At 33.9% G+C, this 16,918-nt stretch overlaps 1 protein-coding gene across 2 annotated transcripts in view; it reads left to right on the forward strand.

Moving 5' to 3' along the window:
• The window catches only part of LOC124362793 (vacuolar protein sorting-associated protein 4), a 32,449-nt gene extending 22,018 nt beyond the window's left edge, over positions 1-10,431 (forward strand). For both annotated transcript variants that reach the window (XM_046817604.1, XM_046817613.1), the window contains exons 6-9: positions 240-507; positions 3,354-3,567; positions 7,017-7,245; positions 9,878-10,431. In XM_046817604.1, the coding sequence (XP_046673560.1) occupies positions 240-507; positions 3,354-3,567; positions 7,017-7,245; positions 9,878-9,979 (813 nt within the window). In that variant the 3' untranslated portion in view covers positions 9,980-10,431. The remainder of the gene's footprint in view (positions 1-239; positions 508-3,353; positions 3,568-7,016; positions 7,246-9,877) is intronic.
• Positions 10,432-16,918: the final 6,487 nt, after the last annotated feature.

Consider the following 16,918-nt stretch of genomic DNA (forward strand, 5'->3'; position numbering starts at 1 on the left):
CATATATGCTTGGCTGATGGTAAAAATTCATCAGTGTAGAATTCAGAGGGTTTTAAATGAAATGATTTTACTAGTCTAGACTTTTTCCCTCTCATAAAATGTAGTTTTGTGGAAAAGTTATACCCATTTAATGTGGCTTGTTAATAGTTACTACTATTCAGTTAATTATGATGTTATCAAAACTAAAAGAAAATATTTGGTTTGTTTGAATAAAGATAAATAGATTATTTATTTTCCAGCCACCTGGTACAGGAAAGTCATATTTGGCTAAAGCTGTGGCTACAGAAGCCAACAACTCAACATTCTTCTCCGTCTCCTCGTCAGATCTGGTGTCCAAATGGCTTGGAGAGTCTGAGAAGCTGGTGAAGAACCTCTTTGAACTCGCAAGGCAGCACAAGCCAAGCATTATCTTCATTGATGAAGTCGACTCCCTGTGTTCGTCCAGGTCAGACAATGAATCTGAGTCTGCTCGGAGAATCAAAACTGAGTTCCTTGTCCAAATGCAAGGTGAGAGTTGCTTGGAGTTTTCAAGGTTTTTTTTATAAAAAGTCCATAGACAATATTATATATTTACAAATTCATGGAAAATTAACTGTAACAATATCATTAAAACTAATAATAATCTTTTCAAAAAGATATGTATTAGTCTTCCGTGGTCATCTCGTATATTTTTTTCAAGGCACTGTTCTGTAGTGTACAAGGAATTTTCTAACAGCATCTTCTTTATTGTACTCTTGAAACTTTTTGTGGTACATTTCTTGTCGTCTTCTGGTAAGTGGATCTACAGCTTTATTGCCATGTATAGGGCTCCTCCTCAAACAGATCCAGTCGATGTACAGGAAGATGGAAGTTTCTGCGCCTTGAGTATTGTAGTGATGGATGCTGCAACATAAGCTGTTGTGAACAGTGTTACTCCTCTAAAAAATACAGAATCACAATCATCAGTGATAGGTTTACAAGTAATGGGTGACTGCTCTCAGTTATAAACTAGCAAGTGCTCTCACTGCCATCTGCTGGATAATTAAGATTCGATATAAGTTGCCTGTAGAAGAATTTGATCAAACTAGAAAAAATGTATTTGGGATTGGATTCAAACAATGCATGATATGCTTTATATCAAAGGTTATGGAATTTATTTTTGTATGCCTTTTATAATATAGTTCCCACTACTCAGACATGTACAGTTTTCTACATAGATTGTTAATCTACACTGTCCAACTGAGGTATTTACCATTTATCACTTCCTAAGTATTTTGCCTCTGTTGACGCCACCTTAACACAAGTAACTGAGATGTTAGTCCGCTTTTGCTTCCAATTATCTACCAGGTCTTAGCTTCATTGGTTACCTAGTTGTTACAGTGATAATATTGTACAACCATTTTCATTACAATATATAACTGGGGCTCAAAATACTCTGTACATTTTTCAAACAGAATGAAGACATGCAAATTTTTCATTTGCATACATCATGGTTGTGGCATAGTTTCCCAAATATCTAGGGAGGCATTTGGTAAAATTGTGAAGAAGACAGTTCCAGATCTCTGTGGAACACATCTTAGAATTGACATTATATAATGTGGTAAGGGTAGAATCTAATTTGCTGGAATGTATGTTTTGGGTGTGATTAATTTCTACATCCTGATCTCTATCTTAAGGGAATTGCTCATAACTTAGCATATCTTAGATAAAGCTAATGTATTTATCTTTGATTTCAGGAGTGGTGTTCTTGTTGTTATGTTCAGCTTTTGTAGGTTTAGTGATTAAAGACTGATGTGTGACAATATTTCTTTCTTTTCAGTTCTCTATCTATCACATTGCATTTCATTTTGAGTACGGATATATACACTAGTGAGCTCCTCAGTGTTTTATATGTTTTCCTTTTGAGTAGTGCTATGAAATTTGGTTTCCAGTGCCTGGGACTGGAACCTGTAATAGACTGTGATGTTTTATTGATAGACCAGTTTTTACTACAAGAGAGAGAAGCTGTACCACTGAGGTTTCAGATAAAGTTGGTTTAAGTTTCAGAATGTTTAAATAGTTTAATTGGTATTGTTTTTTAAAGAGCATTTTTCTTCATCTCGTAACATTTGCTCTAGAGTTGACAGTTAATTTTCCAGATTTTTGAATTTAGTTTCTTGTTCATTGAGCTAATTTTTCGTTATGTCCTTGAAAAGTGTTTTCTGTGTCTAGAAACTAATTATTTTATTTGTTTCTTTATCATTGAACGTTAGTAGTTGTTTGAATTAAGTAGTTATATTTTTGTTAGGCAGTCTTGCTCTTCTCTTCCTAACAGTTCTTAAATTTTTGCTTCTCGTATACTCAATAGTTTAGCAAAAAGTATGCTATTTTGAATTTTGATGACTTCATTTTCTTCTAATAGAGCCGATTCTATCCTTTAGTACAAAAATCAAGTTGTATTTTCCTGTTGTGAATATCTTCCAGTACACCTTTTTGTTATTTTTCAAATTAATTGTATTATTTAAGATTAATTAAACTTCAATTGTTATACTTATACCACTGTGAGATAATTTATTACTCTTGACCTATTAAAATTACAACTGTTAATTAATATCTTAACCATGGACAAATAAAAAGTATCAGATATCTGCCTACTTCTGTTTGAAAAACATCATAGAACTTTAACACCTACCACATTATCCGACCGGTCCAAGCTAGTTATAGACTTCAATTAAGTAAAATATTAATTTTACATTAATTTACAGTCATGTGCTACTATAGTGTATGAAATTAAAATCAAGATATATTTATACAAAAAGTTACTTTTAGAATATTATCAGTTGAGTGGTTAATTAGGAAGATAATCTGCCATTCATTACTCACTTGTAATGACACAAAACACCTCAACCATTGCTATAATTAATAGTGTTAGATTGATTAGCATGTGAATGTAAATATCTTAGAAACATTAGAACTATTATAGGAGCCGGAGGCCGTATAGTGAAGAACATTGAAATTTGGATCTGAGGACAGTGCAGATTTTAATCCTGTCTGTAACTAAAGCAATTTTTATCAGTTCTCAGAATCTTTGATTGTACTGAATCTCCCCTTAATTCTATTTTGTAAGATCTTGGCAAATGCAAATTGCTCCTGGTGAAAGGCAGAATAAGGCTAGATGGAGACTGAATAAAATCAGTTGACATTTCATAAGCTATTAACCATTTACATAGCATGTATCCATTGAAATACATCATCCAGACTGACTCATTAGTATGGCTCTATATATAGCAAAGTAAAGAGTTAAACTTGCTAGTAAAATAACTAGTTAAAATATTGTTACCACCAGTATTTTGGTTGTACCCAGGAACCCTCACCTGGATATTAATTAATTACAGGTGTGGGGAATGACAATGATGGTATACTTGTGTTGGGAGCTACAAATATCCCATGGGTGTTGGACGCAGCCATTAGAAGACGCTTTGAGAAGAGGATATATATCCCTTTGCCGGAGGAGCATGCCCGACTAACCATGTTCAAGTTGCACCTGGGCAACACGTTCCATGTACTTACCGAGGATGACATGAAGGATCTGGCTCGTCGAACTGATGGGTGAGTACCTAACAGCTAAGTATGATTTAACAGTAGAACATTATTGTAATATTTTGTTAATTCAACATTGTGCTATATGCTTGCATAACAATAAAATCCAAAATTCAAAGGAATATGTCGAAAATGGATCCACTGAACTTGATATTTGAGTCTAAGTACTGACAAATAAACGTTTATAAAAAATAGAGTCTGTAATTTCAATTGTAAACTACACAACTAACAAGAAAGTTGTGATACCAAAAACAATGTGGCTTTGAAAAAACTGAAGGAGTTTTAGTAGTTGTCTGTAGGTTTTAAAGTCACAGAAAACGTGTAAAACACTTCCTTTATGTTACAGTTTTTTTAAACTAGTTAAATCAGTGGAAGAGGCAGTAACTGTATAGCAGTAAGTTAACAGCTTCAATTCAACACTAAGGTTTCTTGTTAAACAATAAGCACACTTGCCATTAATGCTTCAATTGACTAATAAGGGTGATAGGTACATATAACTGCTGTGTGTATGCTCACAGTAAAATAAAATCTATGTAATGACATATTAACTTATTCAAGACTAAAGACGGGCACTATCCGTTAGTCATTTCACTATCTTTCAGTTTACATTGTGCAAAGACTAAAAATTGGAAATGGAAGTACCAGTATTTGTTGTATGTTTGTTATCGTAGTATGACTACAAGCTGTAGGCAGAAAAATTTTATGTGCAGACAACAAAAGTAAGGAAGTGTCATGATTTTATGTACAAAATTTGACTTGACAATTACATATTCTTTTTTATGATTGGGTATTGTAGCACTTTTATTTGGGGACAAGAGCTGATCAGCAATATGCAAATTACCGATCACTAACACTTTTTTTGTCGCTTTTGTGTTTGAAAAACCATAGATAGATAGCCTAACTAATAAATTATCATAGGTTTGTAAATATTAATATATTGCTTGCAGTTAAAAGTTTCTCTATTTATGAACATGCAATACCACGAAGTGTCTCTATTCGCTGATGACAGTTGATTGGCATTGTACAAATTACCGATTGTTAAATTGTGTTTTGGTCGTACATTGTGTCAAAATCTTTTTCTATACACAATGTATGACAACATATTATCATTGTTTTGTAATATAACAGTTTGTATTTTCTATATTATTGTCTATATATTATTTGTTAATTATAATGATTTTACAGTGTTTATTGAAAATATTTAAGAAAGTAGTAGTGAGCAAAGAAAAACGAATTAGAAGACACAATTATTAATAATGATAAAATGTATCATAGTACAGATGACAACAGCAGTGATAGCAAAATTGTCCAGAAACTAGAAAAATTACTGTAAAGCTAAGAAAAATTATTTAAATAATATCGTGTATGTATATTTTTAGTCCAGTAGAAATAACTGGTGGCACACTTTTGTTAAATATATCATAACTAAATACAAATTATTCCGGGCTAAACTAATGCATTAGGATGGTGAAAGGGAGAAATGATTTTTTGTAGTTTCCTGCTAAACAGTGCATTTGATTTAAAAGTTAAATATAAAATTTGTAAGCGATAAAAAAATTACAAGTTATGTTAAGGCCATTTATCTTAATCTCAAAAGTTTTCAAGAAAAATTTAAAAAAAAACCGTTCATTGGTTTTTAAAGTGTTTCTTCTACAAAAATGGTTTTATTACACTAAAACTTGGAGAAAATATACTTTTTACTATTTTTAGTATACTGTATTTTTGTTAACAATAATTCTAACTGATATAAAAACTTACTTCAAAATAAATTTTTAAATACCATTTTGACAATACTCTTTTATCAAAAAATATCTGTTTAGGGCTCATTTTTTGTGTTTACTGTCCACTTTTAATGTATAACATAAAAATATACAGTTTAATTGAAAAATGGAAAAATTTTAAAAACAAAATATTGGCATTTTTCATTATACATTATATGATTTTCGTCAAAAAATTATTAATATTTATTTCAGTGTAAATTTGTTTAATGTTGAAGAAATTTAGAATATTATGAAAAGTTTAGAAACATTGTTAAATGTGAAAGATTTACTGATATTTATTGATAAGAAGAGTGGAATAGTAAAAGTTATATTTGCTCCGGAATGTCGGATTGCGTAAGTTCAAGCAAGTTTCAGTATAGGTAATTGAACCATTTTTTTAAAAGAAAAAAATCACAAAGAAAGAGGGGTTTTTGAAATTTTTCAAATATTTTTGAGATTAGGGTAAAACATGCCACAACAATATGTCATGGATTTTTCTATTGCTAACAACTTTTATATTTAACTTTTATTATAATAGGATGTACTGTTTAGCTGGAAATTGCAAAAATCATTTCCCCGTAGGTTCCACCACTATTATGGAGTTTTGGGCCGGAATAACTTTTTAAATTTATTTATGATGTATTTAACATAATTGTGCTATTATAAAAATACATTAAAAAAATCAGGTATCCCAACTGGACTATAACACTTTATCTATATTCAACAACAAGAAACAACAATAGTAAGTTCATAAGTAAAATACAAATACATTTTTGCAACTGGTAACTTACCTAATGCTGATCAGGTGCCATCCATGAATAAATGTAGTAGACTCACAATGCTGGGGAAATATTATGAAAATACTAATTGCAAGCAAAATATTATTTACAAAAGCACCGTAAGGTTTCCTATCTATGTGTTTTAATTCACAAAGTAAAAAGAAATCATGTTTTCGTGATCAGTAATTTGCATACTACCGATCAGATTGTGACCAAACTTTAGATGTATATAAGTTATTATTGTACCGGAATGTGATACTAACATACATCTCTATATTCACAACATGCTAATGCAGAAATAAAGCATTTTGCACAATTATATAGGCTTTGTACATGGATTTCTTGTAGTTCAAATGAATATACATCCTAGTAAGTAAGTCACTAAGTACTTAATTAAGTTACTAAGTAAGTTTTTACAGAACAAAATTTCATTTTGACGTGCTTATTTCTTCTATGTGTTTTACTGTGTTTATTTATCTGTTTAGTAGTGTTTTATTGGCATTTATAAAGACTGCTTGTCACATTTTGGTAATTTATAGCTGGAAAATTGCAGACAAATTAAGGTACCAACTACCGATAATGTTTGTGCTACCGATCAGAACCACCTGGAGGAGGCTCATGAAGCTAAAATAATTACAAATTTTGATAATAACAAATATACATATTACAAGTGTCTTAACAGTCATATCTCTCTTTTGATTATTAGTATATAAACAATATCCATGGGAAGGGTCATTGTAAAACTAAAAATCATGGTTTTTCAATATTTGAGATATCTTAATATAATGATCCCATCTTTCTGTTCAAAAGTAAATAGGGGTGGGACTTTTGGGTCACCTAGTATATGTACGTTTTCACTTCTCATTCAAATATTTTATTATTGTATAACAGACTTTACTTGGATATGTCACACTGCCAGGTATTCAGGAGCAGATATCAGCATTGTAGTACGTGATGCACTTATGCAACCAGTGCGCAAGGTACAGACAGCTACACACTTCCGGCGTGTGAGCGGCCCCTCCCGGACTAACCCTGAAGAAACAGTGGACGACCTGCTGACACCATGCAGTCCAGGCAGTCATGGGGCCGTAGAAATGACCTGGATGGATGTTCCTGGTGACAAGCTGTATGAACCTCCCGTCACTATGGTAAGTCAGATTGGGTTATATAACTTGTAAGTGATCCCTCCCACACCAACCTTGAGGAGACAATGGATGACCTGCTGGTATCATACAGCCCAGGCAGTCCTGTAGTAGTGATGGGATAATCGAATTCGGTGTATCAAAAATCAATAAACACCCTTGTATTCGAATACTTGTATACTCGGTTCTCTGGGATTGTCCATGCCAAAAAAATGGGGAAATCCTTTGCCTTTTTGTGTCTTCTGCAATCATGTCATACCCATGGTTTATGAACTTTCGAAAATATATATTTGTTTACCTGTTCAGTCCCATCTAAAAGATTCTTTTCTACTGCAGGTCTTATCACCAATGATCATGAAAATAAATTTAATTCAAAAACATCAATAATATTTTGTTTTATACAGAAACATGAAATAAACATTTAATTTTGTCTTTATTGTTAACAAATGTATTTATTAATTGAATATTTGTACACTTACACATGATGTCAAGTTTTTAAATTTGTAATTATTTATTCCAAATTATGAATCTTCTTTATTTAAAATCCTCCAATGAATACTTATATGTGAATATGAATACAGCTCTTGAATACTTTATTTGAATACTATTGGTCCGAATGAACGAATACTGCTGGTTTGAATTGAATTCTCTCAGAGAAATTGTATTCATTTCAAAAGTATTCAAATTCATTTTAAGATATTCGAATAAATGAATACCCGGGCTGTATTCGAATACTATTCGATTATGTATTTGATTCTCCCATCACTATCCTGGGGCCAGATCAGTATGTCTCCTGTACCAGCTTCAATGTTCCTTTCTCAAATTACTTAAAGAGGTGGTTAGTAGAGTTATCCTGCCCCTCAAATTAAAAGGCTTCAGGAGCTGGGACGAAGTTCGGTGTGGATGATTTGATTTTTTGTCAAGTCTCATTAACTGGTTTGTGGAATCAGAATGTTTTCACGTGAAGTTGAAATATACTACAGTCCATCCTCTACACAAATAAGGTGACCATTCCGAGTTCTCAAATTATTGCCCTGCCTCTCTGGTGCCCACATTCTCCTCAGGGCTGCATAATCTCTCCTTTACTATTCATATTGTACATAATAACATTGGGTGAAAGTTATAATCTCAATATTTTCGCTTATGATGTGTCAATCTTGGAAAACGGACTCCTACTCAACACTGAAAAAAACAAGTTCAGTGCATTTTACACTAAACAGTGGCAATTCACTTGACCACTTCACTCCATCAAGTTCTTGGGTGTTAGCTTGAATAATACCTTTCTTGGCATCTTCATGTAACAAATCTCTTGAATAGCGCCAATTCAGCTTTTTTTTTGTTAAAAGAATTTTAAAACTAACTGTAGCAGAGAGGTTCTTCTTGATGTATACTGAGACTACTGTGAGAGCCTACTTCATGGAAAAATTACACATGTACCAGAACAAAATTCTAAAAGTGATTTTTGGTTTAAGTCCTCACATCCTTGCAAGATCATCTTTCAGCAAAACAATATTCTCCTCACCACTTCAATACTAGACAGGGATCCATGATGAGTTTTCCCATACACCGAACAAAAACCTATGAGAGAAGTCCATTTTATGCAGGGTTGTTTTTTCAATAGGTTGCCAGCGGAAATAAGGGTTACTAACTCATTGTTATCTTTGAAACACGCCCTGACTTCTTGGCTTTACACAATCTTTTTATTCTATCTCAAGAGTTTTCAAATGGTTAAGATTCTCTTCATTTAATTTTGTCTTGTGGTTTCAATGTTGATTTATTCCACTTTTGTACTTACATTTAGCTTAACTTATTTTTATATTAAATTTAATTAAAATTATTTTCTTTTCTTTTAATTATCCATATGTATAACAGTTTTAACTTAACTATTGTATATTTATATTCTTAATAGTATTAGTAACAAACTTCAAAATTGGTGAAAAGTCATTGTTTTTCTCGTACATGTGTATAAATATGTGAAATATTAAACTATACAAAACACTCCAGATATAAGTGATGACGACTGGTAAATATTCCACTCCTGGTCCATACCAAAAGCGTTGGACTTAAATAGCTGTGTTCCTGAGCTTTACCAAAGTCTATCACTCGGAAAATTCAAGGAACGATTGGGTGTTTGTTTCCCATCTAACAGCTGACATCTGCATATAGGCGAAGCAGATGCATGGCATTGCACAAAGAGAAATATACACATACTACATGCGACCATATTATTTACAAAAGTATGTTCATTTGTAAATTAGGTTATCCATCTACGGTTGTTCATGAAAAAAGTACAAAGCACAACAAAAACACATTACCTATTGACAGGTTTTTCATAAAACAAGTATGACTAACAGTTGAAATCTGCACTTAGACGCAGCTGATGCGCGGTATTGCACAAACATTAATATAGAAAATACAAACTTCATGCGAAAAGTTATTTATAAAAGCATGATCATTTGTACATAAGGTTATCTATGTACAGTTTTTCATAAATTAAGTATAACTAATTTAGAGAAGGATAATTTGCTTTACATTATTTTCTCTTGAATAGATTTTGTGTATACTTCTTTTAATCTAGAACCTAGGTGGATAAGATAAAAGTTTGATGGTAGAAACTCATTCCTGTGTCATCTTGCAGAGTGATATGCTGAGATCCCTGGCTACATCCAAGCCAACTGTTAATGATGATGACATGGCCAAGCTCAGAAAATTCCAAGAAGATTTTGGACAAGAAGGGTGACTGTTTTTCAAGTATTTCCATGAAATGGACCACTTAATTGTGCTTATTTTTTCAACAATACTTTACCTTCACAATAAATATTATGAAAAAAATATATATAGTTGCTGAAATTATCATAATTTATTTGATAATGGCATATTTGTAATATATTTTTATATAATTTATCACTTGAATCATAATGTAGTTGTTAAATTTTATTTTTGTGATTTACGTTAAAACTTTATTGTTTAGCAGTTCATATTTCTGTCTATAAAAGCTAGAACTGAAGAAGTCTTTATATTTTTAGAACCTGGCATTGCTACAACCTGCTGTAACTATTGTAATCTGTTTGAAAATGAATGTAAAAAGTAATATTATATTAAAGTAAATGTGTAATTACTTAGTTTTACATTAAATTGCAATTTGTAAATTTTTCTTGGTGTGAAACTAAAATAAATTATTTATCCTGTTAAGAAGAATGTTTTACATCAACCAATTGCCTGTATGCTATCCTGTCGCCTTAGGAATATAAGAACATTATGTTTTATGCTGTTATTGATACAAGGTATATGGATATATTTGTGTAGTTACTATATCATACATGAATATCAATTTAAACATAATAAATTATCTTAAAGTACAGGTCTTTGTGAAATAGGATGACAATAATAAAATAAGTTACTTTACATTTAAAAATGTCACAAAACAGTGTAAATAAAACAACAATTATGTTTTGAGTTAAACATTATATAATAACACTGGTTCATGATTCAGCCCAAGCTATCCACTTAACCCGTCATCAGTCGCACTGGCTTGTGTAACGCCGTCAGTCGCACTCGGTCTTTTTGACCGAAATTTTAAAATGTGAAAATTAAAGACAAGCAAGTAATTTTTCAAGTAAAAACTTTAATTTATTACATTTTTATATGGTTGTTAATTATTATAAATATCATATTAGCTGTATAATACAGGTTTTGAAGTCAAATATAAATTTCTACTTGTTCAAAATTGAAAAAATACATTACTCTGTAAATAAGACAAAACATTATTATAAAATTAAAAAATTCTACTATATGGAGAAATTTATGGAAATAATATTCTAATTCTAGCTACTTTATTAGTAAATTAAAAACAACAATATTTTATAAAGAAATAGTAGTTATCATCAAAAGCTTGTTCTGAAGCGGATTAGTCACTGTCACTTTCTTGTCCCGGTCCAGCACACTGCGCACACAACGGATTGGTGTGTTCTCTACAAATAAAGTCTCCACATTTTACACATCGTGTTTTGGATCTTCGGCTTTTTTTTGTGCCACACATGTAGCAACGGCCAACTCCGTCCACTCCCTGTCCTTGCCGCTGCACAGCTTGTGCTGGAAGAGCATCACCTCGGATTTCAAATAATTCTCTTATCTTGGTTTTGATATTCTGTGGCATTGAAAATATCTGAACTCTTACCCTCATTTGTTCTGCACAGAGACTCCAAACTAGATTTTGTAGAAACATTCTTCTACTGACGTTGTCGTTGGTAACAGCCTTATAAACAATGTAGGCATTTATGCCACTTATGTTTAAAATTGAGAAAAAAACTGTAAGTGGCCATCGTCTGCTGATTCGGGAGACTGAATACGTGTTTTTCATCTCGTCTACTACGTCTACACCCCCTTTGGTCAAGTTATAGAATGTCAAAATTTCAGGTTTTTGAGCTTCGCCACTGTCCGGATCAATGGCGTCAGATGCATGCATTGTGGACAGTAACGTGACGATCTTTTTCTTACTTGGTACGTAAGACACAACAGTGCAGTTTGGTCTGAAAGCAAATATACTACTTCGTACTGGTCGATCTTGTAAAGTATTGAACAGTAGTGGAAGTTGGGGTTTATCTTTACGAATTGTTCCAACTACTGTCAACCGATGGATATCTCTAAGACGGTCAGCCATTGGCACAGACATAAACCAATTATCCATGGTTATGTTTCTACCAGTTCCAGCAACTGGCTGAATCATCCTCTCGACTACATCCATTACTTTATTACTTTGTCTATATGGACCAGGCGGCTGTACTGCTGGGTAAATCTCTAATTTGACTGTATAAAATGTTCTGGCACAGCATAATGCAAATATTTTTATGCCATATTTGGCGGGTTTTTTTGGCATATACTGCTTGAAGTAACATCCACCTCTAAATGAATCCAACATTTCATCAAGAGTTAAATACTCACTTGGTGTGTAAGCATTTTGACATCTTTTGACGAATGGATCGAACAATGGCCTTATTTTAGCTAGGTTATCGACCGCCAATCTTTCTTCTCGATCGTCGGTATTGTCAAAACGCAATGCTCTGAGCAAAAATGCAAAACGCCTTTGGTTCATTATGCTACGAAATATGTCAATGCCAGTGCCATCAGTACTCCATAAATCACTTATATTTTGATGTGATGACTTCATAACACCAGCATAAATGAGCAAACCTAACAAAGATTTAAGTTCGGTAAGAGTTGTAGGTAAGGCGTCACGTTCACGCTCATAGTTTTCTTGGGCTGTCTGAATCCATTTATTAGTATTTAATACTATTTTTTCAAGTTCTTGATCTGGTAAGAATAAAGCAAAGGCATCTGAAGGTGACCTAATGTTGCGAGCGTCTCCTTTGGGTCCTGGAAGCCTTACAACTACATTATGTAGTCGAGCTCGACCTTGAGGTGCTCTTCTTATTTCAGATAAATCTTTATCCCATATAGTAATTGAATCCTTACCTAGATATTTCTTTCCGTCAGCTGTGTATTCTGGAGCTGCTATTCTTCGGCCTCGATAAGTTGGCACACCCCCTTGCTGTAGGCCCCCTCTCCACCTTTGATTAGCTGACGCTCCTCGTAGTTGACCTATTGCTGATCTTCTTCCCCTCCCTGCTGCTCCTTCAGCAGAGAGACCCGCTGATCCTACCGGAGATGGACCGGGTGCTCGTTCCACAGATGGACCCGCTGCTACTTCCGCAGAGAGACCCGCTGCTCCTGCCGGAGATGGACCGGGTGCTCCTTCCACAGATGGACCCGCTGCTACTTCCGCAGAGAGACCCGCTGCTCCTACTGGAGATGGACCGGGTGCTCGTTCCGCAGATGGACCCGCTGCTCCTTCCGCAGAGAGACTCGCTGCTCCTACCGGAGATGGACCGGGTGCTCCTTTCCCAGATGGACCCGCTGCTCCTTCCGCAGATGAACCCGCTGGTCTTCTAAATACACCTAATCCTCTTCCAGGTATACCTGAGACTGCTCCTCGAAGTAGTCCTATTGCTTTTCCACGTGGTGGAAGTGGGGATGATGGCAGTATCTGGCGTGTTGTCTCAGAAAAAGAACTGACTGATTCCTCCGAATCGGTTTCATGTTCACTTTCATGTACAACGTCAACTTCCTCGTCATCATTTCTTATAATCACATCATCCTGGACATCTTGAAATAGTTGTCTCCGGACTATAGACAAATTTTGCTGAAGTTCAACATTTCTTTGTCTTTCTTCCCGCTCAACACTAAGTAGGAGAGCTGCGATTCTTTCTTCTTCGTTTAGCTCCATTGTGGATAGGTAACTTAGTAAAATTTATAAAAGAAATAACAATTTAATATAAACAAACCACACACCGTTAGTCGCACTCAGTCAAAAGGACCGAACAATGTCAAGATTCACAGTCACACCGTTAGTCGCACTCAGTCAAAAGGACCGAACAATGTCAAGATTCACTGTCACACCGTTAGTCGCACTCGGTCAAAAGGACCGAACAATGTCAAGATTCACTGTCACACCGTTAGTCGCACTCGGTCAAAACGACAGACGCACTGTTTGCCCACTCTCAAGGTCGCTCCGACTCAACTGCTTTGCTGCCACCCCCACCCCTGCATTGTGTATATCCCCACCAACAAAGTCATGGCGGGAGAAACCGATCTGACTACAACTCATTGTTTAGTGAATGAAAATCGAGGGCGTCGGTCAAAATGACCGACATGCGACTGATGACGGGTTAATCATTTACTAGCAAGTAATTGACCTTAGAATTAAAATATAAATTACTATGAAAAATTAACTAACATAATGGGAGATAGGAATTTTACAGCAAATATAACTAGTCTAGTATGATTGCAGTTTTTATTACATGAAATCTATTTTACTGTGTTATGATGATTGTCTTATATTCTAAATTAAAAATTATAAAGAGATTTGGATATTTACCAGTCTGTCTGATTGCAGTTCAGTACAACTTTTCATGAATGAATAAAATATATCTTACCAGTTATTTGTAATGCTGATCTGGTCAAATTTTAAAATGATAGTTCCCATTGCATTGCAATGGTAAAGAGAACACTAACACAACTTGACCACAAGGACAAGTTCTATCATGTAAAAATTTAAATTGTTTTGTTTATTAAATAAAAACAACTTTTTAAAAATAATTTATATTTTGGTTCAATACACCACATACAACAAACATAACATTATTTATTATAAATTGGGAATTACAAACAATTACGAAGTTGTAAAATTTTACGAATTGCATATAATAAAATAGAAGTACAGTTTTAGTTACATTACAATGTATGTCCACAACTATTTAGGGTTTAAAAAGTTTTCTCTCTCAGAAACAGGTGGACCGTATTGATAAAATGAGTATTGTAGCAAGCTTGTTGTATTGATGATATACAGTTATTGAAAAATGGCGAGATATATGGCGGTAGTAAGTTATTGCCATTAGTGTAGAGTCTTATTAACACATTTGCTGCATTGTTAAATTTAGTAATCTTTTTCATATTACCTGAATCACTGATGACTCATTGAGATGCATTAATTCACTGTGATATGATTCACAGGTAACACAATTTTACGGAGTATTATAGATCTAATTCTCTCTGGAGTAACCAAATGAATTAAGGGATAAAAATCATAATGTTTTCAGGATATTGTTAAAGGAGTTCTTAGTTAAATTATTTCTTTTATACCTTAGGCAACTTCTATAATTTAAGACAAATTAATTAAATCGTACTAAAACTTAACAATTCAATTCAAAGTATTTAATCTTTTTACTGTATTCCATTGCACAAATACAAAGAATATAAAAACAATAAGAAAACAAATTTTAAAGATGGTTATCAAACAAGACAGTTATAAAACATGGTAATATAGGTTAGTACTGTGTTTTTAGTTATAAAACCATTTATTAGAGTTGGTCAGTAAAAGAAACACACAATTGTCTAATAATTTTAAATAGAATTCACAAGGTTCAATATCAAATATGCCTTTGTCAGGAAACGTATTTGATGTTAAAAGGTTGTTACATGGATTCAATTTAAAATTATTCAGCAATTTTTATTTATTTTACGGTGGTTTTTCCAATAAGAAGAAATCCTGCTTCAATAAAATGTTGACTACCATTTATTAGAGTGTTTTAAAGATACAGTATAACGAACACTACATTTATATTTATAAAAGAGGATGTCTGCTTTTTCATTACCATGAATGCCTTCATGACCCGGCATCCAACCAAGTGTTACTCTGTTATTCGTTGCCAGCTCAGCTAGAGCATTCTTACATTCCCAGACTGCTTTCTAGTCAAACGAATAGGTATCGAGTGCCTTTAGTGTAGCCTGACTATCAGAAAGTATTAAGTATTTTAATCCTTTTGTCCTCATTTGTATGAGCCTTCTGGAACATGAGTCTATTGCTCTGCCCGAAAAACCGTGGCATGTCTTCCCAGGGGAACAGCCATGTTAACTTCTGGTCCGTATATTCCGTATCCTGCCCTAGAGTCAAGGCGTGGATTATTTCTTAACCATTGCATCTGACATTAGTTAGCATTTCAGCCTCAGGAAATACCTGTAGTATCTTCATGTGGCCTTTTAAGGAGGTAGTATTTATTACCTTTGTTCCTAGAAACTTCATTGCACTTAAAGCGGCTGTTCTCATCTTCTCCTGCCCAAGAGGAGTGTAACCCAGGACCGCTTCAATTGCTAGTGTTGGGCAGGAGCTCATCACTCCCGTGATGCTTAAGCAAGCTAGCCTTTAAAAACTCTGTAGCCTTTTAGCAGCTGTTGTTTGTCCTACTTTCAGCCACCACAGTAAGGCAGCATATGTGACCATTGGTTTTATTATAGTTTCATAGATCCAATATATCATTCTGGGTTTCAATCCCCATTTAAATCCAAATAGTCTCTTACAGGCCCCAAGGGCCACTGTCGCTTTGGATATTCTGTTTTCAATATGTGAGTTCCAATTGAGCTTCTCATCCAGGATTAAACCCAGGTATTTCACTTCTTTTGATTGGTTTATACTGATTCCCTCCAGGACAGGTTGTGTAAGCTGGAGCTTTTGGACAGTTGGTTACAAGAACTGGAGAACAGTGTCGGCTATTAAAATTTCAATTATAAACATTGTCGAGACATCACTGTTGTGTGTGAACGGACTTCGTCTTGACTCCCGGAACACCCAGCGAAACAACTGTAGCAAGTACTTGCGACAGTTGTCATGGGTAAAATTACTGTCAGCCGATCGAATCAGCCACGCTCATCAGTTTTCGTCGTCAGAGCGGCATTGGTTGGGCGACTGCTGGAAATCCCATCTGTTCTCCGGTCAACTATTTACCGGAACGATTTCTACGCACATGTGACGATCGTTCGGATTAATTAATTAATTCGGATAATTTATAAATAATATTATAATTGAAGTTCGTTTTTTCTGTGTCTGTATTTTTCAACTCTAGCATGTCTGCTAGTTCTATGCGTGGACTTTAGCTCCTCGATAGTAAAGAGACGATCGCTAATTCGTATTTAAACCGTATGTTGTACTTTGTGTAGTTGTAAATAAATATATTCTCTATAAATATACATCCATACATTTTTATGTAAATGTAATATATTTTGGAAGCTCATTTTATAATTACCATTTCTATTACTTAAAAAAGAAAAATTACTTGAAATTTTAAAT

Source organism: Homalodisca vitripennis, chromosome 1 (genome assembly GCF_021130785.1).
Source record: "Homalodisca vitripennis isolate AUS2020 chromosome 1, UT_GWSS_2.1, whole genome shotgun sequence".
Classification (NCBI taxonomy): Eukaryota; Metazoa; Arthropoda; class Insecta; order Hemiptera; family Cicadellidae; genus Homalodisca; species Homalodisca vitripennis.